The sequence below is a fragment of the Capricornis sumatraensis genome, chromosome 22, assembly GCF_032405125.1.
Source record: "Capricornis sumatraensis isolate serow.1 chromosome 22, serow.2, whole genome shotgun sequence".
In the NCBI taxonomy this organism is placed as follows: Eukaryota; Metazoa; Chordata; class Mammalia; order Artiodactyla; family Bovidae; genus Capricornis; species Capricornis sumatraensis.
This window is the reverse complement of record NC_091090.1, coordinates 12055977-12078600: the sequence shown is the minus strand read 5'-3', so window position 1 is coordinate 12078600 and position 22624 is coordinate 12055977. Positions and strand designations below refer to the sequence as shown.

At 42.8% G+C, this 22624-nt stretch overlaps 1 protein-coding gene across 1 annotated transcript; it reads left to right on the top strand.

Moving 5' to 3' along the window:
- The first annotated feature begins 4369 nt into the window (after positions 1-4369).
- LOC138069655 (rano class II histocompatibility antigen, A beta chain-like) lies at positions 4370-11820 on the top strand. Its single transcript, XM_068960983.1, has 5 exons — positions 4370-4472; positions 7817-8086; positions 10028-10309; positions 10864-10974; positions 11807-11820. The coding sequence occupies exons 1-5, from the start codon at positions 4370-4372 to the stop codon at positions 11818-11820; spliced, it is 780 nt and encodes a 259-aa protein (XP_068817084.1).
- Positions 11821-22624: the final 10804 nt, after the last annotated feature.

Genomic DNA, 22624 nt, shown 5'->3' with positions numbered 1-22624 from the left:
ACAGCATATTAAAAAGCAGAGACATCACTTTGTCAACAAAGGTCCATCTAGTCAAGGCTATGGTTTTTCCAGTGGTCATGTATGGATGTGAGAGTTGGACTATAAAGAAAGCTGAGCGCTGAAGAATTGATGCTTTTGAACTGTGGTGTTGGAGAAGACTCTTGAGGGTCCCTTGGACTGCAAGGAGATCCAACTAGTCCTCCTAAAGGAGATCAGTCCTGGGTGTTCATTGGAAGGACTGATGCTGAAGCTGAAACTCCAATACTTTGGCCACCTGATAGGAAGACCTGACTCACTGGAAAAGACCCTGATGCTGGGAAAGATTGAAGGCAGGAAGAGAAGGGGACAACAGAGGATGAGATGGTTAGATGGCATCACTGACTTAATGGACATGAGTTTGAGTGAACTCCAGGAGTTGGTGATGGACAGGGAGGCCTGGCGTGCTGCAGTCCATGGGGTCACAAAGAGTCAGACACGACTGAGTGACTGAACTGAACTGAACTCTCCAATTTCATGGGGGGAGTCCCGGTGGAAATCTGACATTTTCTAAGGGGATTTCTGCACTAGCCTCCGTGTCTCCTTTTTCTTATATTACCTCAGTCTGCAAGGCACTGAATGGAGCAATGGACAACATGGAAATTCCGGGAAGGGAGAAGAGGTGATGAGGTGCTTTCCAGTCCAGCCAGAGAAGCCCTGTGTTTCTGTCCCCTCACGGCCTGTATCCATCCCTCCCTCCTTAGGCCACTGTTCTTAATTATTACTGTCACCGACCTTACAGAGGAAGTCTGCCGCTGTATCGATACAGATCTGGGTGAAGGACACATTGAATTTAATATTCTATAAGAGAATCAGTTCAGTTCAGTTCAGTCGCTCAGTCGTGTCCGACTCTTTGCGACCCCATGAATTGCAGCACGCCAGGCCTCCCTGTCCATTACCAACTCCTGGAGTTCACTCAGACTCACGTCCATCGAGTCCATGATGCCATCCAGCCGTCTCATCCTCTGTTGTCCCTTTTTCCTCCTGCCCCCAATCCCTCCCAGCATCAGGGTCTTTTCCAATGAGTCAACTCTTCTCATGAGGTGGCCAAAGTACTGGAGTTTCAGCTTTAGCATCATTCCTTCCAAAGAAATCCCAGGGCTGATCTCCTTCAGAGTGGACTGGTTGGATCTCCTTGCAGTCCAAGGGACTCTCAAGAGTCTTCTCCAACACCACAGTTCAAAAGCATCAATTCTTCCGTGCTCAGCTTTCTTCAGAGTCCAACTCTCACATCCATACATGACCCCTGGATAAAACATAGCCTTGACTAGATGGACCTTTGTTGGCAAAGTAATGTCTCTGCTTTTCAAAATGCTATCCAGGTTGGTCATAACTTTCCTTCCAAGGAGTAAGCGTCTTTTAATTTCATGGCTGCAATCACCATCTGCAGTGATTTTGGAGCCCCCCAAAATAAAGTCTGACACGTTTCCACTGATTCCCCAGTTATTTCCCATGAAGTGATCATGTAGATACAAACCCAAATCTGGTTTATTGCAACTCGAGTCAACAAGAAGCAAGTCCATTGGGCAAACTGACTATTCTGTGACCTCAGGGCACTGGCCAGCTCCCCAGTCACCATGAGATGTCACCTCATCACAGGCTCTAAGGCCTAGAAGGGACAGTAGAGATGACCTAGTTCAATCCACGAATTTTTCAGAGTATAATGCAGGCAGTCCTGCTAGAACTGAGCTTCAGGAGACAAGGAATTCTTTCTTCTTCCCCACCACTGATGGATTCCTGGTGCCTAGAACAGAGCTACTCAATAAATGTTGATTCACTGAGAGTAGGAAGTCAAGAAATTCAGGCACACAGATGAGATTAGAAAAAGAAACACATTTTCCTTTTTGATAGCCATATAAACAATGGAAGCCGTATCTATTCTAACAAAAGTACCACATGCAGTTCTCTAGTACATAGCCTGCCCATTGCTGTTCGTAACAACTGGCCTCTAGGGTGTATATCAAGTTTTACAAATTTGGAAACATCTACTAATTCAGTTTCTTCATTAGTTTCTGCAAAGTGAAAAAGAGAATACCCCCTTTTACTTTCACTTTGTAATTTGAAAGAGGAAATGTATGACAGAAAAGTTCTTTAGATGTCATTGGCAAAATTAATGCAACTGGTTGCCCAAAGATGGTAGGGGTGAAAAATGTGCCAACTTCAAAAATATTGCAAAGAAATTGATTAATTAGTAGATGCTAATGAAGACTGTCACGACTTAATGACTAAACCACCAGTAAAGGAGAGAGTGCATTGGAGAATACCTAAGATTGCTGAGGTTGGCATAAATAAAATCACAGAAAAATTTGGTCGTAATTCTTGGTTTCCAGATTAGATACAAAATAAGACATTGGGTTCTCTGATAGAAGATTCTGATGTTGACACTGAAGTCTATCCATAGAGCAAAGATTCTGAGATGCTGGCTAAAGAAGTTAGTGCTTGTCCTCAACAAACTTCCGAAACCGAGAGAACTGGCCTTTCACAGATGTGCTCACCAGAGAAGTCTCTCTCGACTGTCGTCCACTCCTCCAGCCCATATCCACGGCTTTGCCTTCTCAGTCTTTATTTCCAGGTCCACATCCGTTTATGAACGTGTAAGTGTTAGTCACTCAGTCGTGTCCGACTCTTTGCAACCTCATGGACTGTAGCCTTCCAGGCTCCTCTGTCCATGGAACTCTCCAGACAAGAGCGCTGGAGTGGGTAGCCAATCCCTTCTCCAGGGGATCTTCCCAACCTGGGTCTCCTGCATTGTAGGCAGATTCTTTATCATCTGAATCATCAGGAAAGCCCCTCTGTCTATGCTCGTTGCCAAACAGGATCATTACAAGGACTTCACCCTTGTAAATCAAAAATCAAAATATTTTCTTGCTCCAAAGAAGACATACGGATGGACAAAAAGCACATGAAAAGATGCTCAGCATCATTAATCATCAGAGAATTGCAAATCAAAACTACAGTGAAGTATCACTTCACACTGATCAGTGTGGCCATCATGAAAAAGTGTACGAACGATGGCTGGGGACTTACCTGGTGGTGCAGTAAACGAGTATCTGCCTGCGGTGTAGAGGGGCACATGTATGGCCCCCAAGGACAGGCAGTGTACGGATGTCTCTGCTTCCTCAGTGGGCTGTGGGGTGAGTGGTGGTGGGTCTGTGGATGGGGTTTAGGCGAGAACTTACATAATGTTATCAACCAATACTACTTCAAAAATAAAAATCTCTACTAGAGATTATATAATTTGTTGAAGGTCACAGAGTCTATTTTTTGTAAAATGATTTCTTTTACTCTACAGCATGTCAAATAACTCTACATTATAATTTTCAGTGGTAGCATAATACTTCTTGTATGAAATTATAATTTACTTGCAAGTCCTTATTAGATAGTTTGTTTCCTTTTTAATTTAAAAAAATTTAAAATCTTTTTTATATGCTTTATTTTATTACTTTAAAAATTAATTTTTATTGGAGCATGGTTGCTTTACAATGCTGTGTTAGTTTCTAGGACTTCCCTCAGACGGTGGCTGAGACGGTAAAGCGTCTGTCTACAATGCGGGAGACCCGGGTTCGATCTCTGGGTCGGTAAGATCCCCTGGAGAAGGAAATGGCAATCCACTCCAGTACTATTGCCTGGAAAATCCCATGGACAGAGGAGCCTGGTAGGCTACTCCATGGGGTCGCAAAGTGAATCAGCCATGGTACTCATATGTCCCCTCTTTTTCGGGGTCCCATCCCATTTAGATCACCACAGAGCACTGAGTAGAATTTCCCTGGGCTATATGGTTACAGAGTTCAATCTTTTGATACAAGTACATTTTCCTCAAAATCTGTTGTTTTACTTCATATCTCATGGTATCTCATAAGTCAAGGAGGGTAGTGAACAGCTTTTAGACAATTATCTTCTTTCCCAAGGAATATCATTTCATTTCTTTCCACCTCTGTACAGTCAAACCCTGAATATGAGAACCGGAAAAGTTGAAAAAATGTCCCAAGAAGAAATATGCCAATTCACTTTCCTTTTTAGTTCCTGAAATCTCCAAGCACATTTTCAGCGATCCAGTTCAGTGGGTTTTGGTGATGACCTAGTGATGGGTGCCTATCAACGGTTCATGAATACTTTTTGAATGGAGAACTTTCTTTGAAGGTGTTTTACCCAGAGACAAATGAGATCCCAAGTCACCGGATTGATTGGCCTTTCCCTGAGGTACTGTCCAATCCTAAAGTTCACAGGTTTTCTCATTTTCCTGCTCTGCAAAGTGAAGCGTCCGGTCCGTTGGTGGCAGCTGCGGTGACTGCCAGAGCTTCTCGTACACCGTTTCTGTTTCAGGGGTGGAAAGATGAGGGTGACCATCCCCAGGAACCCTGGGACTGTGGCTGGAATGGTGATGGCTGTGTTTCTGGTGCTGAGGATCCCCGAGGCTCACTGCAGAGAGGCTCTGAGTAAGTGCTCGACGGCTGCTTTTCAGAGCTCTCCAGTCTGGGAATTAACCTCTGATGTCTCTTTGGTTTAGGGCTGGATGCAGTGCACTCTGGCCAAATCTCGGAGAATTTAGAAGAGCTTCTATCAAGGTCCAGAGTTCTCCTCTTCAGAAAAAAGAATGTTGCTAGATTCCTTTTTGCAACCTCTGCATTTAGAGGGAAGGCTAGTGTCTCTCAGTGAAAAGACTTTGGGATCGCAGAGTTCTGGCAGAAAAAGAGAAAGTCCATTTCTACACCAGAGGCCAGGCAAAATGAGAAGCATTAAGACTGCTCAGAGAGTAAGTGGCAAGGATTTACTGTCTTAGGCACTCTTTGGGGCGAGGGGTGTTTATGTCCGCTCGGACTGAAGGTTGGGGAAATTCAAGGCAGCTTTACTCTCTGGAGAGGGTGAGCTCCTTGAGTGCGAGCTGCAGGTCCTCAGGCCCTTTGCCGGGTCTGAGAGGAGAAACGGGAAGGGTCCAGGCAACGATTGTCACTAATTCTGAGTTTATGTACCACCCTGAATCCATATTTGAGGAATAGGGCTGTGAGACTAGTGAGAAAAGAAGAGAATTAATATTTACTGTGCACGCACATATTTCCAAACGCTGTAGTGATACATTATACACATCTCTCTAAAACATAAGCACATGCACACAGCTGACTCTAGGGTAAGTGTTGTTAGCCACCGTTTATTTTTAAACATTGGTTATTTTGGAATACAACATTATTTGTATAACACAGACATTATGCAAAACATATATGGGAAGTTTAATAAAAGTGATACAGAAATATCCAAAAAACCAACAACCAGGTCTGAAATGACTCTGCCCAGCACCCCAAAAGACCCCCATGTCTGTCTTCCCAATCACACCCACTTCTAATTTCCAGAAGTCAGCTCTATTCTGACTCTTCTAATCTTAATATTACTGCTTTTCTTCACGGTTTGGACATATATGAACATGTCCTTAAACAATATAGCTTAGTTATTTCCCTCTTTAAATGTTCTACAAGTTTTTTTTTATTGTTACCAAACTATTTCTTATTGAAGAATAGTTGGTTGACAGTGTCGTGCCAATTTCTGCTGTACAGCAAAGTGACTCATTTGCTGAGTCACATTTACACACATTCTATTTTTGTTTTTTTCCAAGACGGTGTATCACAGGATGTTGACTAGAGTTCTGTGTGCTCTACAGTAGGACCCTGTTGGTTATCCACTCTGAATGTAGCAATTTCCTCCCCCAAACTCCCAGTCCATTCCTCTCCTTCCCCGCAAGCTGCTAGAAACCACACACCTGTTCTCCACGTCCGTGACTCTGTTTCTGTTTTGGAGACAGGTTTGTTTGTGTCGTATTTTGGATTCCACGTTTAAGTGTTAGCGTATGATATTTGTCTTTCTCTTTCGGACTCACTTCATTTAGTATGATAAGCTTTGGTTGCATCTGTTCTATGAATGTATTGTCTCACTTCTGCTCAGAATAATGTTTGAGTTCTGTCGTAGATCTTTCATGTAACAATCATCAATCCATTTTCATTGTTGCGTAGGAGATCCCATGTTATGAGTGTGCTACAATGTACTTACCCATCCTTTTTTTTCTTTTATTTGAATTTCAAAGGTAGCACATATTCATTGTAACAATTTCAAACCTTATAAATATAAAGTCAAAAGTAGAATTAACTTCTTTCCCCTTCGTCTCCCCTTCCCCCACCCCCAGTTCCACTTTCTGGAGAAAATCCCTTTATCAGTTAGGTGTTAACCATCCAGATTTTTTCTCTGTGCAAGTGGCTGGTTGGGATGCAAGGCTGAACTAAATCTCACTCCACGGGCTCTCCTGTAGAAAATTTCGTGTACTAGTTTATATATGGCAAATATATATGTTAATTGCCAAGTTTATCTCTGCTTGCTGTCTCATAGGACACGCAGGCTTAACAAGGACAAATGGACTGTGGACTTTCTCCACTAAACTTCTTTCTCCCCCAGATTTTCTCCTCTTTGTAAATACCACCACCATCCTACCCAGACGTTCAGGCCCTGAGGCTGGGGGACGTTCTTGAGTCTTTCTTCACTGTAGGACCCCAAGTCCAATCTGCTGGCTCTGTCTCCAAAATGTGCCCCTGTCCAGACACTCATCACACCCTCCACTGCCAACCACCTGGCCTGAGCCTTCATGTGCTTACCCATTTCGATGTGCACTTTTGGATTGCTTCTACTTTTCCCCCTATGTATCCTGGAGCATATGAGCCTGCTTTTTCTTTGGCTGTATATTTAGAATGGAATTGGAGGTTCAAAATGGAATATGTATCTTTACAATAGAATATGCAAAAGTTATTCAAATTGATTGCTTCTTATAAAAAGAACCCAGTTCTTGGCACTTTTGGTATTTTAGATGTTATGTTTTCTTATCTGGTAGATATAGAGTTGTATTTCACTGTATTTTTCTTTTGAAGTATAGTTGATTTACAATGTGTTAATTTCTGCTGTACAGCAAAATGATTTAGTTATACATATATATATACATTCTTTTAAAAAATTATTCTGTTCCACTATGGTTTATCACAGGATATTGAATACAGTTCCGTGTGCTGTACTGTAGGAACTTATTGTCTGTCCATTCTTAAAAAACAGTTTGCATCTGCTCATCCCAAACTCCCACTCCATTCCTCCCCTCCCAAAGGCAGTGTCTGTATTTCACTGTATTTTTAACTTGAATTTCTTTGATTTTAATGAGGATGGGCAACTCTGCCTATGTTTATTGTCTACTTGTGTTTAGTCTTTATTGTAGTACCTATTTTGACATTTCTCCTTTTTTTTTTTCCTATTATAGTATCTGTTATTTGTTTTTAAGAAATAAAAAGAATACTATACTCCAAACCAAGCACGTGGTCACCCCATGCTTTACCAATATTTGTTGGCACTTCCTGGCTTGTCTTTTCATTCCCTTAAGATATCTTTTGATGAGCAGAAGCTGTTATTCTAATGAAGCTGATCATTCATTTCTCCTTTATGACTTGTCATTTTCATGATTTGCTTAAGAAATACTTTATACTTCCAGAGTCATGAAGATGGTCTCAGATTTCATCTCTAATGTATTGGCAGGATTGCATTTCATACTCAGAGCTTTAATTCATCCAGGTTTAGTTTGTACAGGGTGTGAAGAATGGTCTAGCTTCATCTAAATTTTTCCTGGGGATACGATTCTAAGGGTTGAAAGCAGATTTTATTTAATCCTTTGGTACTTTCCTTCTGTCGTCCATGCCTCCCTAAGACAAGTGGCTGGTTGGGATGCAAGGCTGAACTAAACCTCACTCCATGGGCTGTCCCGGAGAGAATTTCGTGTACCAGTTTAAAGGCACGTGCTACTTTACCAATGGGACGGAACACGTGAGGCTTGTGGCCAGACAGATCTACAACAAGGAAGAGATCCTGCACTTTGACAGCGACCTGGGCGAGTCTGTGGCTGTTACAGAGCTGGGCCGGGTGTGTGCTGAGATCTGGAACACCCAGAAGGACCTCCTGGCGGAGTTTCGGGCCTACATGGAGACGCTGTGTAGACACAACTACAAGGAGACGGTCGGCTTCACTGTCCAGAGGAGAGGTGGGTTTAGGACGGGCCAAGATGCCTTCACACAGAGCCTCGTGGGGAAGGATGCAGGAAAGTGATCTTTTGTGGTTTCCCAGCATCTTGGGGGGACCAGGAGGGGTGTCAGTCTCTAAGGGGGAAAAATGTTGGAAGGTCTGGCAGGGTAGAGTTGGGAGGGTGTGAAAATCACTGGGGGCTTCTGAGGTGGCACTGGTGGTAAAGAACCCACCTGCGAGTGCAGGAGACCTGAGAGGCATTGGAAACTGTCTGGTAGCTTCAGTCCTTCGAATGTCCCAAGCCCTGGCCGTATCTGGTGGGGCTTCTGAGTCCCTGTCACCTCCTAGACTCCACACCTTCCTACAGCATCTGACTCTTGTGTAATTCCTTCATCCTTACCCTCGCAGAAGTAATTCTTCATCCTTGAAATGCTCTCCTTTTCTCCACCTTCCCTTTTTTTCTCTATTGAAATCTCTCATCCTTTTAGCCCCAACCTCAAGAGCAGTGCTTCTGTCCGCTTTGCTGGGGCAGCTAGGTGGAGCTGGCCTTGGTCCTCCAGCTGTGAGCACAGCACACTTGGCATATATGTACCCGTGCACATGTATGGTATGTATATACAGTTTAAACGTTATCCTGTCTGTTAGCAGATGCAAGCTATCATATACCGGATGGATAAACAACAAAGTCCTGCTGTAGAACACAGGGAATGATGTTCAATATCCTGTGATAAACCACAATGGAAAAGAATATGAAAAAGAGTATATATGTGTACACATATATAATTGAGTCACTTAGCTGCATAGCAGAAATAAAGACATTGTAAATCAACTATGTGGTGGTTTAGTTGCTAAATTGTGTCTGACTCTTGCAACCCTCCTGGACTATAGCCCGCCAGGCTCCCCTGTCCATGGAAATCTCCAGGCAAAAATACTGGCGTGGGTTGCCATTTCCTTCTCCAAAAAATCAACTATACCTCAATAAAAATCAACTGTACTTCAGTAAAATCAACCCTACTTCAGCAAAAAATTATCCAGTCTGTGTTACAAAGAGCTTTCACATAAATGATCTTGTTCAAGAAACCAGTGATTGCTAAACAAAGGTATTCTTCTCTGACAAAGTAGGCTAGCATATAAGCTAAATAAACCCAGAGCTGGAATTCTAATAGGTGACAAATGTTTGTTATTTTTGTGGGTGTGCATGCAAGCATGTTAAAAGAGCATTATTTATAACAAAGCCTGAAAACAACCCAACTTTTCGTCAAGACACAAATTGAGGTATAACTATATAATAGACTACTGCTCAGCAATTAGAAGGAACAAACAGGGATTTCCCTAGTGGTCCAGTGCAGGGGTAGTGGGGTTCTTGGCCAGAGAACTAAGATTCCACATGCCGTGTAGCAACTAAGCCCATGCGCCAAACAAAATATCCATGCTGTAATGAAGGCTCCCCTGCCACAGCTAAGACTGGATGCAGCCAAGTACATACATAAAATGTTAAAAAGAGAAACAAGCGGATGGACGAATGAATTGAGTCATAGCCATACAATGGAATAGCGTGCAGCAGTGGAAGGGACAGGAAACCATTAGGTGGGCGGGCCTCATAGAGACTGTGTCGAGATGCAGAAGCGAGAAGCAAGGTGGCACAGACGGCTACGTTCCATTCACACGAAAATCCCAAACAGGGAAGATTAGTCTATGGTGCTGGAAATTAGAATAGTAATTGCCTCTGGCCACTCCAGTGTTCTTGCCTGGAGGATCCCAGGGACGGGCGAGGCTGGTGGGCTGCCGTCTGTGGGGCCGCACAGAGTCGGACACGACTGAGGCGACTTAGCAGCAGCAGCAGCAGAGGCGGTGGTGATACCTGTTATCTGGTCTACTGTAGTTTCTAAGGACAGACTGCAGCCCCTGGTAAGAATTTCTTCGTTGCCTCATTCTCTAATTTTGTCTCTTTTCCTCCTAGTGGAGCCTACAGTGACAGTCTCTCCAGCCAGTACAGAGGCCCTGAACCTCCATAATCTGCTGGTCTGTTCAGTGACAAATTTCTATCCTCGCCAAGTTAAAGTCAAATGCTTCCGGAATCAACAGGAGCAGTCAGCTGGAGTTGGGTTCACACCTCTTACTCAGAATGGGGACTGGACCTACCAGATTCATGTGATGCTAGAGACAATACCACAGCTTGGAGACGTCTATGCTTGCCACGTGGACCACCCCAGCCTCCAGAGCCCCATCACAGTAGAATGGCGTAAGGGCCGCTTCACTGACCCTATGGACTCGACAGAAAAGAAAAAATTCAGGGAGAGCGCTGGGTCTGGTGGGGGTGGAGTCCGTCTTCATCCCTCATGTCCTGTGTAACTCCCTGATACAATTTCTGGGCTGGAAGTGACCGAGGACTAGATCCCAGTGTCTCAAGTTGAAAGGCATCTGTTGAGTCCTTATCTCATTCTCCCCCCAAGATGTGGTGATGGCCCATTTACATGACCGGACCCCTCTCCCCTCTCCTCCAGGCTGCAGTTCAGCCTGAGTAATGCGCCTTCTGAAGTGTTCAAGCTCTGGGCTTTGACGTAGAGGCTGGTATCTGAAGGTGACCCGTAGAGGACAGACAAACGGACATGCCTCCTTGGGGCTACCATCCTCCCCCCGTCATCCATCAGAGCCCCTCGGGATCTTTGCCTGCCCTCCCCTCTTCTGTCTGGTTTCTGAGTCCCTCTGTCTCTTATACACACGACCAGACTCCAGGCTTCCAGACGAGGATGCTGTGGGCCGTGGGGACACTGACGTGGGGGCTTTTACTTCCAGGGGCACAGTCTGAATCTGCCCAGAGCAAGATGTGGAGCGGAATTGGAGGTTTTGTGCTGGGGCTGATCTTCCTTGGTGTGGGCCTTTTTGTCCACTTTTGGGATAAGAGAGGTAAGGCGCCTTGGGAGAAAAAGGGGAAGATAGGCGCTAGGCTGAAAAGCCTCTGTTGATCCTTCTCTAGTGACTGTCTCAGTGACATTGGGGTGGTCTTCTTTTGTGGTAGTTGAATCCTTATTGTATGTGGGTGGGAGCAAAGAACGTTCTGGAACTGCCCCCCTCATTTCCTTTTGGAGGCTGAGATGAACAGAGATGTTATTTTCTCACCAGCTGGGTGAATGAGTTTTTATTTCCCTTCCTTCCAGCTAGCCAATCCTGAGGCCTCATCCACAGGTAAGACCCCTCCCCTTCTGGTCCGGAACAATGACACACACAAGATAGACGAAGCTGCGGAGTGGGCTGGTCTGGACTCTCTCACCGGCCTCTGTTATTCCTTTCTTGGTTCACACCACATTCACTCATGTGAGTTGAGGTCAGGGAAAAGTCTGGAACCTTCTGTGCAGTCTCTGCAGGAAACCTCAGAGGTGGTTTCTCCAGAAGAGGACCCAGCCTTTGCTATCAGCCATTCAGGAGTGTCTGAATGATGCCCTAGACTCCATCATGACAGGAAGTACTCCTGAACTTGCCGGAGGAGAAAGGGCAGGACCCACAGTTCTCACCAATCGGATTGGTCCATGACCTGTGCTCAGAGCCTGGCCACGTGGCCCTTCAGCTGAAGATGTGCGTTCACTTTGGTAGAGTATGGTCCTTCCTTAGTGCCAGGAGACATAGTGAAGAGCAGGTGTTAGACGAGATTAATCTCAGTGTCCCCAAGGGACCCAGAGGGGCTAGGGCTGAGTCTGCCTCGGGGTGGGTGTGACTTGTGAGTCCTGCGTCTCTCCTCCAGGGTTCCGGCACTGACCCCAGTGTTCTTCTTCCTGGGATCTGTCAGGACTCTTTCCCAATCTTGTCCTGCTATTCTCCGTGGTTCCTGCCTCCCTTCTCCCAGGACCTGTGAACAAGCCAGCTCCGCCCGCATCATCTGTCAGGACCTGACTCCCGGTGACCCAGAAGCAGCTGTCACATGCTCTTTTTGTTTTTATTTTTCCTGAATTTCTGCCCATGACTCAGCTTTCCTCTTCAGCTCTCTGAGCTGCCTGCTGAGTCTGTTTGAACCATAAATGGCCTCAACAGGCATTTCTGATCTCGTTCTCTTCTGAAGACTGCCCATGAATTCAGTGTCAGACTCTTTTATCTTTCCATCAAATAGTTTTCAAAATTAAATAGAATCGTGAATCCCTTGTGTTCCCAATTCTTATTGAGTGTGATGGTGGTGGTCCTGGGGAAACACTGACAAAGAAAAGGTCAGATTCTCAAGTTCAGTTATGTCCCCAAGAAGGTCAGATCCAGGCAAGGAGACTGGAAAGTCATGGGTCCCCATCCTTGGTCTAATTCAGGTATCATGTAACAACATGAAGTGAGGTGTGAAGTAAATTCAATTTTCCATTGTCTGTGGGTCCTGGAAGCTGGGATTGTGTGCAGCAGACTTTTCTGGCTTCTACTACAGTCTACAGTCTGACGAGTTTTTATATATTTGTGCAAGTGAAACGGTTTGGTCCCTTCATGGACCCAATGCCTAATGTGATGAATCAAACTGAGAGCACAGATATCTTCTGTCAAGTGCCCTGTCTCCTTGGGGCAAAAGATCAATAAAATTATTGCTCATTGAATCCAAACTGCCAGAATGTATAATTAACAGTGGAAGGTTTTATTAGCAAGTATTTTTTTCCAGTGCATATGATGAAAACTCTCCTAAAATCAGCCTAAAAGGAAACATTCATTTGGGGGTCTCATGTAATTGGAAAGTTTGTGCTTGGATTTAACTTCAGAAAAATGTCTAGATCCCAGGATGTCAGTGAGACCTTCCCCCCTCTCTCTTAGCCCGCCTCTGGGCCCTCTCCCCACCTTCTGCCTCAGTCTCTCCTCTCAGCGTGCCTCTCTGTATCTCTCTCCATCTCTATCTCTGTTTTCCTCTTTTTGTCTTTCTCTCCATTTCTCCTTTGCCGTCTGTCGGAAGGACCCTTTCCCTCCCTGCTAATCTGTTCGTCGGTTTTCCTGTCTTTCTGTCTCTGTGAGTGCTTTTCTTCTTATATCCGTGTTTCAGCTTCTGAGTGTCTCTCTTTCTCTGTATTTTGCTACCTCTTCTCTCTCTATGCCTCGCACGTGCATTTCCGCCTCTGAGAATGTCTCCTGCCCACCTCTCCACGCCTCACTCTGCTGGCTCACGTGCCTGACTGTCGCTTCTTCTCTTTCTGTCATTCTCTCTGCCTGTTATCTTTTTGTGTACATTCTCTCTTGATATTGTTTGTCCCTCTGCTTCTCTCTGTCTCCACCTCTCTTTTGGGACACGGGTTTCTTGCTTTCTCTGGCTCATGCTCTGTGCGTGTCTCTTGAGTTCTGCGCTTCCCTGTTTGTGTCTCTTATTTTCTCCTATGGGAATCAAGCATTTTCCACATGGCTGGTAATACGGCCATCTCAGATTTTCAGCCCATCACCCAAACGACAAAAGACCATTATGTTGAGTTTAATTTAAAAATCTAGATGAAGTCTGATTGAGCGACACTCCAAGCTTTCACTTGGACAGTCACTTTATCTGTAGGTATAAGGGACTCTGATTGACCAGGCTTGAACTCAATTCTCTGTCGTAGATGGAGACTTTTTTCCTTTCCCAAAACGAGGATGGAAAAGAGTAAGACTGGATGGATAAGCAACATTGTCACCACCATCATCCACTATGCAAAACTTTGATACCTGAAGTTTCTCTGTCTCTGCTTTTCTGTTGGAAAAAAAATTCAGATGTTTCCTCTATGTAGAATTTATGTAGTCCATATACAACCAATGCTTCACTTTCCTATTCTAAAGGGAGAAATACCAGATCACATTGACCTCCAAATCTAGGATCTCTGATGATGTAAATTTCTTTTTCTACCATGGATATGGCTCTTAGTGGTCCAAAAGTTGTGGTGAAATGATAAGTTCACCCCCCACTAATACAGGAGGAAATGGTAGCATAACCACAACAAGGCTATAATCATCAAATGAGTGAAAGGTTCAGAGTGTGTCCAACTCACTGAGCTGGCAGAGGAGCGTAATACGTCACAGAATCTGGCTGAATCTTGGCTCTGCTCCCGAGGAGGGTCTACACTGCCCTGGTCCTACCTGGCCCCTCTGTGAGATGGCCCAGGACAGGGCTCTTCTGTGTCACACAATTTAGAAGTCCTCTTCATTTTGGTGGGTTTAAAGGGGCACGTGGTTTTGTGTGGGCACTCTGGATGCTGAGGAATATCTTAGACATGTAAACTTCTTCTTTTTTTTTTTAAATTTACCCAAGGTATTTTTTTTTTTTATGATTTGGAAATAAATTAAGGATACCACCTCAGTCTACCATTCTGAAGAATTATTCATCTACACTACATAGTAAGCTTTCATTGACGTTCTTCTGCTATGAAACGAACAATCTTTAGATAGATTTGACATAACACCTAGAAATTTTTAACTTTTAAGCTTATATGCGTGTTTTTAATTGTGCATTAGAAAAGATGCGGAATTTCATAGAAGACAACTTCATATTTGAACCTATGCAGTTATTCCACTCAATGCTGAATGTAAAATCCCTAATTCTTTTTTTTTCCTGGAAATTCATTTTTTTTCTCACTTCTTTCTTGTTTTTGCATAACCTTTCTTTATTTTTTAATATAAATTTATTTATTTTAATTGGAGGCTAATTACTTTACAATATTGTATTGGTTTTGCCATACATTGACATGAATCCACTATGGGGGTACATGTGTTCCCCATTCTGAGCCCCTCCTCCCACCTCTCTCCCCATCCCATCCCTCTGGGTCATCCCAGTGCACCAGCCCTGAGCACCCTGTCTCATGCATTGAACCTGGACTGGTGATTCGTTTCACATGTGGTAATATACATGTTTCAATGCCATTCTTCCAAATCATCCCACCCTTGCCCTCTCCCACAGAGTCCAAAAGACTGTGCTATACATCTGTGTCTCTTTTGCTGTCTCACATACAGGGCTATCGTTACCATCTTTCTAAATTCCATATATATGTGTTAATATACTGTATTGGTGTTTTTCTTTCTGGCTTACTTCACTCTGTATAATAGGCTCCAGTTTCATCCACCTCATTAGAACTGATTCAAATGTATTTTCTTAATGGCTGAGTAATACTCCATTGTGTATATGTACCACAGCTTTCTTATCCATTCGTCTGCTGATGGACATCTAGGTTGCTTCCATGTCCTGGCTATTATAAACAGTGCTGCGATGAACATTGGGGTACACATGTCTCTTTCGATTCTGGTTTCCTCGGTGTGTATGCCCAGAAGTGGGATTGCTGGGTCATATGGAAGTTCTATTTCCAGTTTTTTAAGGAATCTCCACACTGTTCTCCATAGTGGCTGTACTAGTTTGCATTCCCACCAACAGTGTAAGAGGGTTCCCTTTTCTCCACACCCTCTCCAGCATTTATTGCTTGTAGACTTTTGGATTGCAGCCATTCTGACTGGTGTAAAATGGTACCTCATTGTGGTTTTGATTCACGTTTCTCTGATAATGAGTGATGTTGAGCATCTTTTCATATGTCTGTTAGCCATCTGTTTGTCTTCTTTGGAGAAATGTCTATTTAGTTCTTTGGCCCATTTTTTGATTGGGTCGTTTATTTTTCTGGAATTGAGCTGTAGGAGTTGCTTGCATATTTTTGAGATTAGTTCTTTGTCAGTTGCTTCATTTGCTATTATTTTCTCCCATTCTGAAGGCTGTCTTTTCACCTTGCTTATAGTTTCCTTAGTTGTGCAGAAGCTTTTAATTTTAATTAGGTCCCATTGTTTATTTTTGCTTTTATTTCCAATATTCTGGGATGTGGGTCATAGAGGATCCTGCTGTGATTTATGTCGGAGTGTTTTGCCTATGTTTTCCTCTAGGAGTTTTATAGTTTCTGGTCTTATGTTTAGATCTTTAATCCATTTTGAGTTTATTTTTGTGTATGGTGTTAGAAAGTGTTCTAGTTTCATTCTTTTACAAGTGGTTGACCAGTTTTCCCAGTACCACTTGTTAAAGAGAGTGTCTTTTCTCCACTGTATATTCTTGCCTTCTTTGTCAAAGATAAGGTGTCCATAGGTGTGTGGATTTGTCTCTGGGCTTTCTATTTTGTTCCTTTGATCTATATTTCTGTCTTTGTGCCAGTACCATACTGTCTTGATGACTGTGGCTTTGTAGTTTTTCTTAGAATTTTTGCAATAATTTATCATTTTGTGTGGTGTATTATGAAACCCTAATGGGGGAATCTGTTAGGCAGTAACTATTGATAAAACTAAATTCTTGATGAATCGAGATCCTGAAATGCAGGCTCAATTACTGTATCTTCTCTCTCTTTTTGCTACGAATTCAAGTATTTCAACTGCAGCCTCAGGTCCTCAGCTTATCTATTCTTTCCTCCTGTGAATGAGCAGGAAAGGATGACAAAGAGACAGATTCCTTTGATCCATCTTCCCAGGTTACATTCTAGTGAAAATCTTCAAATGAGAGGCATTTAGACCTTTATTAGGGAAGAATTGCATCACATTTTAAGGTTCCTAAGTGGTCATTCTACCCGCTCACACAGATTTTCCCTGGCTCCTCCTAGGTAGCAGGCACATCTCACCCTGAGTGTTCCCTTTTTGTCTAACTTTACTTCTAACAATGTCTTTACGGAGCAGATACTTTAATTTTTAAACTATTTGACTTAGTTATGTTGGATTTTTGGCCATGAGCAGAAAGTAGGCCTCTTAAAGATGATTTATATTTATGCTTTTGATGGACCAGATTGAAAAGATTTGATTCTTCCCTGTTTAAGACACTGTCATTTCTTTTTAGAATTATTGAAACAGCCTCCCACTCATTTCTCTACTCCTTTCTCAATTCCTACAATTTACTTTCCGCAGAGCAATAAGAAATATTCTGAAAACCTAAATCACATCACATCTATATAAGGCCTAAATATCTCAAGTGTTTCCCTACAGTACTTAAAATTAAATCTAGATTCCTCAGTTGGCTAACAAAACCCTCTGTGACTTGGTCTTTGTTCATATTTCTGAGTTCATCATATGCCTTTCTACTGTTCCACTTCATCTGTTTGGGTTATACTGGATGCTCTAAGAAATCAGTCTTAAAAATTCAGAAGATCAGCAAGGCCGCTGAGGAAAATGTAATTCCCAACTTTTAGGTTGTGCACACTTGCCCGTCAACACCAGTATAGTCCCTGATATAGAACAGGCACACGGTACATATTTGCGGTTGGCTTCCCGGGGATCTCTGTTTCAGGGCTTCCTCTGTCTCTGGAGTCTTTTCCATTTGGGTGTATATTTGTACTCTTGTGCCAATACCGCACTTCTAATGACTACAGTTTCATCATGTGCTTTGGTATCTGGAGTGTCTTCCCTCTTCCACTCTAGATTTTCTTTCCAGAACTGTCTTGGCTACTTTTGCACACCGACACACACAGTGGCCTTCCTACAGCAGGATTACATCATTATCATCCCGTGTCACTTTGCTGTTTCCCATATGTCTCTCTGATGAATAGGAAATGGTCCTATGTGAGTGGGATTTAAAAGTTGTCTCCATACTGTGTTCTCTACAGGAACAGAACTGCTTCATCATACGAGATCTTAAAGTCAACAATCTTCCTAAATTCTTATAAACCTCAAAAGTGATTTTTTTTGATTCCCTAGCAGCATGCAGAACTTCCCCATCCAGAGGCTGAACTCACACCCCTTACCGTGAAAGCCCCTAGACCACTGGTCCACTGGACTGCTGTGGGGGGCTCCTCTTGTAAGTGATCTTGAAAAATTTTTTGATTGGCCCCAAACATAGTTTTTGTACACAGGTATAATGTATTAAAAATAATAGGTTTGTCTCTTCCTTTCTGACCTTTATAGCTTCTTTCGTTCTCTACTTCTTTGAAAGAGATATCTAGTAAACTAGTGAATAGATGTCATTACAAGCTGCTATACTTGTTTTGTTCCTGAATGCATATCATCCATCTGTTTTGAAGTTCTCATTCAAACTATCTATTTTGGGGCTGTTAGTGCCAGGGACAAGAGAAAATGGTGTTTGTCTAATTTCTGTTAATCACAGAAAACATGTTAAAAAGTGATGGCTTCCCCAAGAGAACCTCTTCAGTACTCAAAAGTTGACATTTTTATATGATTCAGAGTACATCTAACTCTTCAGTGTTCTGGTTCTCTATAAATGAATAAGAGGTCAATATGTCATCCATTGGGACTTGGTACCCTGAAAGAAAATGCCCATGAAGATGATGAATTGGAAGAAAGACTTAGAAGCAGGGTCTTGGCCCTTGGGTGGAGATGCCAAGGTCTACTTCTGATGAAGGTAATAAATTGGCATTGACATAGACAGCGATTGTGAATACATATTCCTAAACGTAAGGCTCCACTATAGTAGGCGTTTAGCACTATTATTTATTTATGGCAGAAGCGGGCATTGATTTGGCCTAAGGAGTTTCCCTCCCCACACCTCCGGCTGTTCAAGTGATAAACATAGCCTGTTTCTACAAGAAGAGCCCAGAGGAACAAAATTTACTTTAAATGCTTTTAAGCAGAAAGGAGTTTATTAGAAGGCTTACTATGGCTTAGAGAATCAGCAAGACACGAGGTGGAAACAAATCAGGCAACCTGGGAAGCTAGCTTGAGTCAAAAGCATCACATTACAGAAGGTCCTGACTACAGGAAGCTACTGTGACACCTGTCTCTTTACACCACGAAGTGACAGTATCTCCTAACTCTGTGACCAAAAAACAAAGCGCACCCACTGGTGTCTTTTCAGGAAAGAACACCATCAACATGTCCAAGCTTCTCTAGAATGCCTCTGATCAGCCAAAGCCAGATGGCACCTAAGATCATCCAGGAATGTGGATGTGGGTATGATTATAACAAGTGAGGTAAGTCATACAGAGAAAGACAAATATCATATGATATCACTTGTGTCATATGATGCAAACAAGAGACATCACTTTGCTGACAAAGGTCCATATAGTCAAAGCTATGGTTTTTCCAGTAGTCATTTATGGATCTGAGAGTTAGACTATAAAGAAAGCTGAGTGCCAAAGAACTGATGCTTTCAAACTGTGGTATTGGAGAAGACTCATGACAGTCCCTTGGACTGCAAGGAGATCCAACCAGTCAATCCTAAAGGAAATCAAGCCTGAATATTCATTGGAATGACTGATGCTGGAGCTGAAGCTCCAATACTTTGGCCACCTGATGCGAAGAGCCAACTCATTGGAAAACACACGGATGCTGGGAAAGACTGAGGGCAGGAGGAGAAGGGGGTGACAGAGGATGAGATGGTTGGATGACATCACCAACTCAATGGACATGAGTTTGAAAAATCTCTGGGAGATAGTGAAGGACAGTGAAGCCTGGTGTGCTGCAGTCCATGGGGTTGCAAAGAGTCAGACACGACTTAGTGACTGAGCAACAGATCACTTGTACGTGGAATCTAAGAAAGTGGTACACATGAACTTATTCATAAAACAGAAACAGACTCACAGATGTAGAAAACCAGTTTATGGTTACCAGGGGGAGAAGTGAGGGATAAACTGAGAGATGGAGACTGACACATACGCACTGCTGTATATAAAGCAGACAACTAAGAAGGACCTACTGTAGAGCTCAGGGACTCTGCTGTGGACTCTGTAATGGCCTATGTGGGAAAGAATCTAAGAAAGAACGGATGTGTGCATACGTATAACTGGATCACTTTGCGGTACAGCAGAAACTAACCTGACACTGTAAATCAACTATACCCCCAAAATTAAAAAAAATCATGATATGATTATAGACGGAATCTCAGAAAAAAACGATACAAACGAACTTATTTACGAAACAGAAACAGACTCACATAAAAAACAAACTTATGGTTATCAAAGGGGAAAGGTGGGTGGGAGTGATAAATAAGGAGTTTGAAATTAACATATACACACTATTACACATGAAACAGATAACTAACAAGGACCTATTATGTAGCACAGGGAATTCTACACAATATTTTGTAATAACATGAATGGGAAAAGAATTTGAAAAAGAATAGATATGTGTATATTTATAACTGAATCAATTTGCTGTACACCTGAAACTAATAGAACATTGTAAATCAACTCTAGTCTAACACAAAATAAATTTTTTAAAAAAAGAATGAAGAAAAAAAAGATTATCCGTGAATGTGCTTTCTGTCTATAGCACAGCACAGAAGCAGTAGAAGAAGTCAAGAGGAACATTGTTTGAACACCCACTACACAGGGGACAGCGAATCCTTAAAAATACTTTATTTCTCCTAGTAATATCAGTTATTTCCAGATAGAACCCTCTACAATAAAAAATAAGGGGGGATGATATTGTTACACAATAGGTGATGTGTGGATCAACTGCTTCTGGGTTCAGTAGACGTCTTCTGCTTAGAACAACAACAATGTCTAGTCAACCTTGTCTCAAACTCACAACCAGTTCATTTAGGTGTGATTCTCAGTGAGAAATCACTGATTTGCGTGTCTCTTTATGCACTATTTTAAGCTATTTTTATGGCTTCCTTCTTTTAGTGACTGACAGCTGGCCTGAGAATGGTCTTATCTTGCAAACACAGGCTTTGGTTTCACTGAGGAGAAGCCAGCATCACCGCACTTTCTCTTTCAGTCTGCTGTGGGCTGGGAGTTTCCAGAAAAGCGCAGAGTAATCTGAGTAACTCTTCCACAAGGTGTCTGTCCTTCCCTCTGCTTTCACTCACTTTCTGTCCTCTCACTCCAGAAAATCACATTCTTTGTCTCTTTATGGCTGTAAAACATTTTACTTGAAGTGGTAAAAATAGAACTCTATATAGAAAAGCAAGTTAAATCCATTGATATCACTACACCTACACAAATGGCTAAATTAAAAAAAAATGGAGACTATCTAATGTCAAGATGCCTTGTAACCTACATGCTCACCTTTTGCGTTTGGTTGTGTAAAATAGTACAACCAGTGCTTTAAAAGGCTGGCTATTTCTTGGAAAGATAGACTTATCCTATGACACAACAATGTTGCTTGTAAATCCTTACCTAAAGAAATGTAAACATATGTCCATAAAATGGCTTATTAAAAATGTTCGGAGCTACTGTTTATTATTTATATTAGCCCCAAACAGAAAATAACTAAAAAGTCTCTCAGCAAAATCGGAAATCAAAAAATTTCCTTTCTTCAGAGAATAACAAGGAGCGAATTATTCATACAGGCAACATGGATGGAACTCACAGGCAACAACAAGCCTCATGTTGGATGAAAGAAGCCAGACAAAAGAGAGCATAGACTGTACAATGTCTTGTTAGCGAGGTTTTGGAAGTCTACCTTGACCCCAGGCAGTAGTAACTCTAGCACAGTGCTCCTTCAGATGAGACACATGGGGATGACTAGGGACTTATCACACGTTTATCTCCAGAAAAGGGCTTCCCAGGAGGCTCAGCAACAAAGAATCTGCTGGACAATGCAAGAGATGCCAGAGACGCAGGTTCAATCGCTGGGTCGGGAAGATCCCCTGGATGAGGAAATGGCAACCCACTCCAGTATTCTTGTCTGAGTAATCCCATGGACAGAAATTAAGACGACCCTAGACAGTGTATTAAATAGCAGAGAGATCACTTTGCCGACAAACACCCATGTAGTCAGAGTTACAATTTTTCCAGTAGTCGTGTATGGATATGATAGTTAGACCATAAAGATGGCTGAGCACCTAAGAATTGATGCTTTCAAACTGTGGTGCTAGAGAAGACTCTTGAGGGTCCCTTGGACAGCAAACCAGTCAATCCTAAAGGAAGTCAACCCTAAATATTCATTCAAGGGACTGATGCTGAAGCTCCAGTACTTTAGCCATCTGATGCGAACAGCCAACTCCTTGGAAAAGACCCTGATACTTAGAAAGACTGAGGGCAGGAGGTGAAGGGAGTGACAGAGGATAAGATGTTTGGATATCATCACTGACTCAGTGGACATGAGCTTGAGCAAACACCAGGGGATAACTGAAGGACAGAGGAGCCTGGTGTGCTTCCATCCATGGGGTTGCAGAGTTGGACACCACCGAGCAATGGAACGTGCATGCGTGCATCAGCAAAAAATGACAAGATTGTGAGCAAATGGCTATGATAAGTCACCACACTGAAAAATTACAAAATACTCAAGCCCTTGTCTTAGACTGCGTTTAGGAGAACTTGATTTAAGACAAATGCTTTGTGCAATTATTGTCAAGAGTCAGGTTAAATGTAAATTTGTTGTTATTTTTTAGTCACTAAGTTGTGTCTGACTTTTTGTGACCCCGTGGACTGTAGCCTGCCAGCCTCCTCCATCCATGGGATTTTCCAGGCAAGAATACTGGAGTTGGTATTTGGAGTTGCCATTTCTTTCTTCAGAGGGTCTTTCTGACCCATTGGATCGAACCTGTGTTTCCTGCTTGGCAGGAGGATTCTTTACCACTGAGCCACCCAGGAAACCCAAATGCAAATATATATGTACATACGCTTAGTTGCTCAGTTGTTTCTGACTCTTTGTGAACCCATGGACTGTAACCCACCAGGCTCCTCTGTCCATGGGATTCTCCAGGCAAGAATACTGGAGTGGGTTGCCAGGCCCT

Coding starts and splice junctions, on each gene's coding strand:
- LOC138069655 (XM_068960983.1), top strand. CDS start 4,370: ATGAGGGTGACCATCCCCAGGAACCCTGGGACTGTGGCTGGAATGGTG. Junction 4,473..7,816: donor TCACTGCAGAGAGGCTCTGA/GTAAGTGCTCGA, acceptor GCTGTCCCGGAG/AGAATTTCGTGTACCAGTTT. Junction 8,087..10,027: donor CTTCACTGTCCAGAGGAGAG/GTGGGTTTAGGA, acceptor TTTTCCTCCTAG/TGGAGCCTACAGTGACAGTC.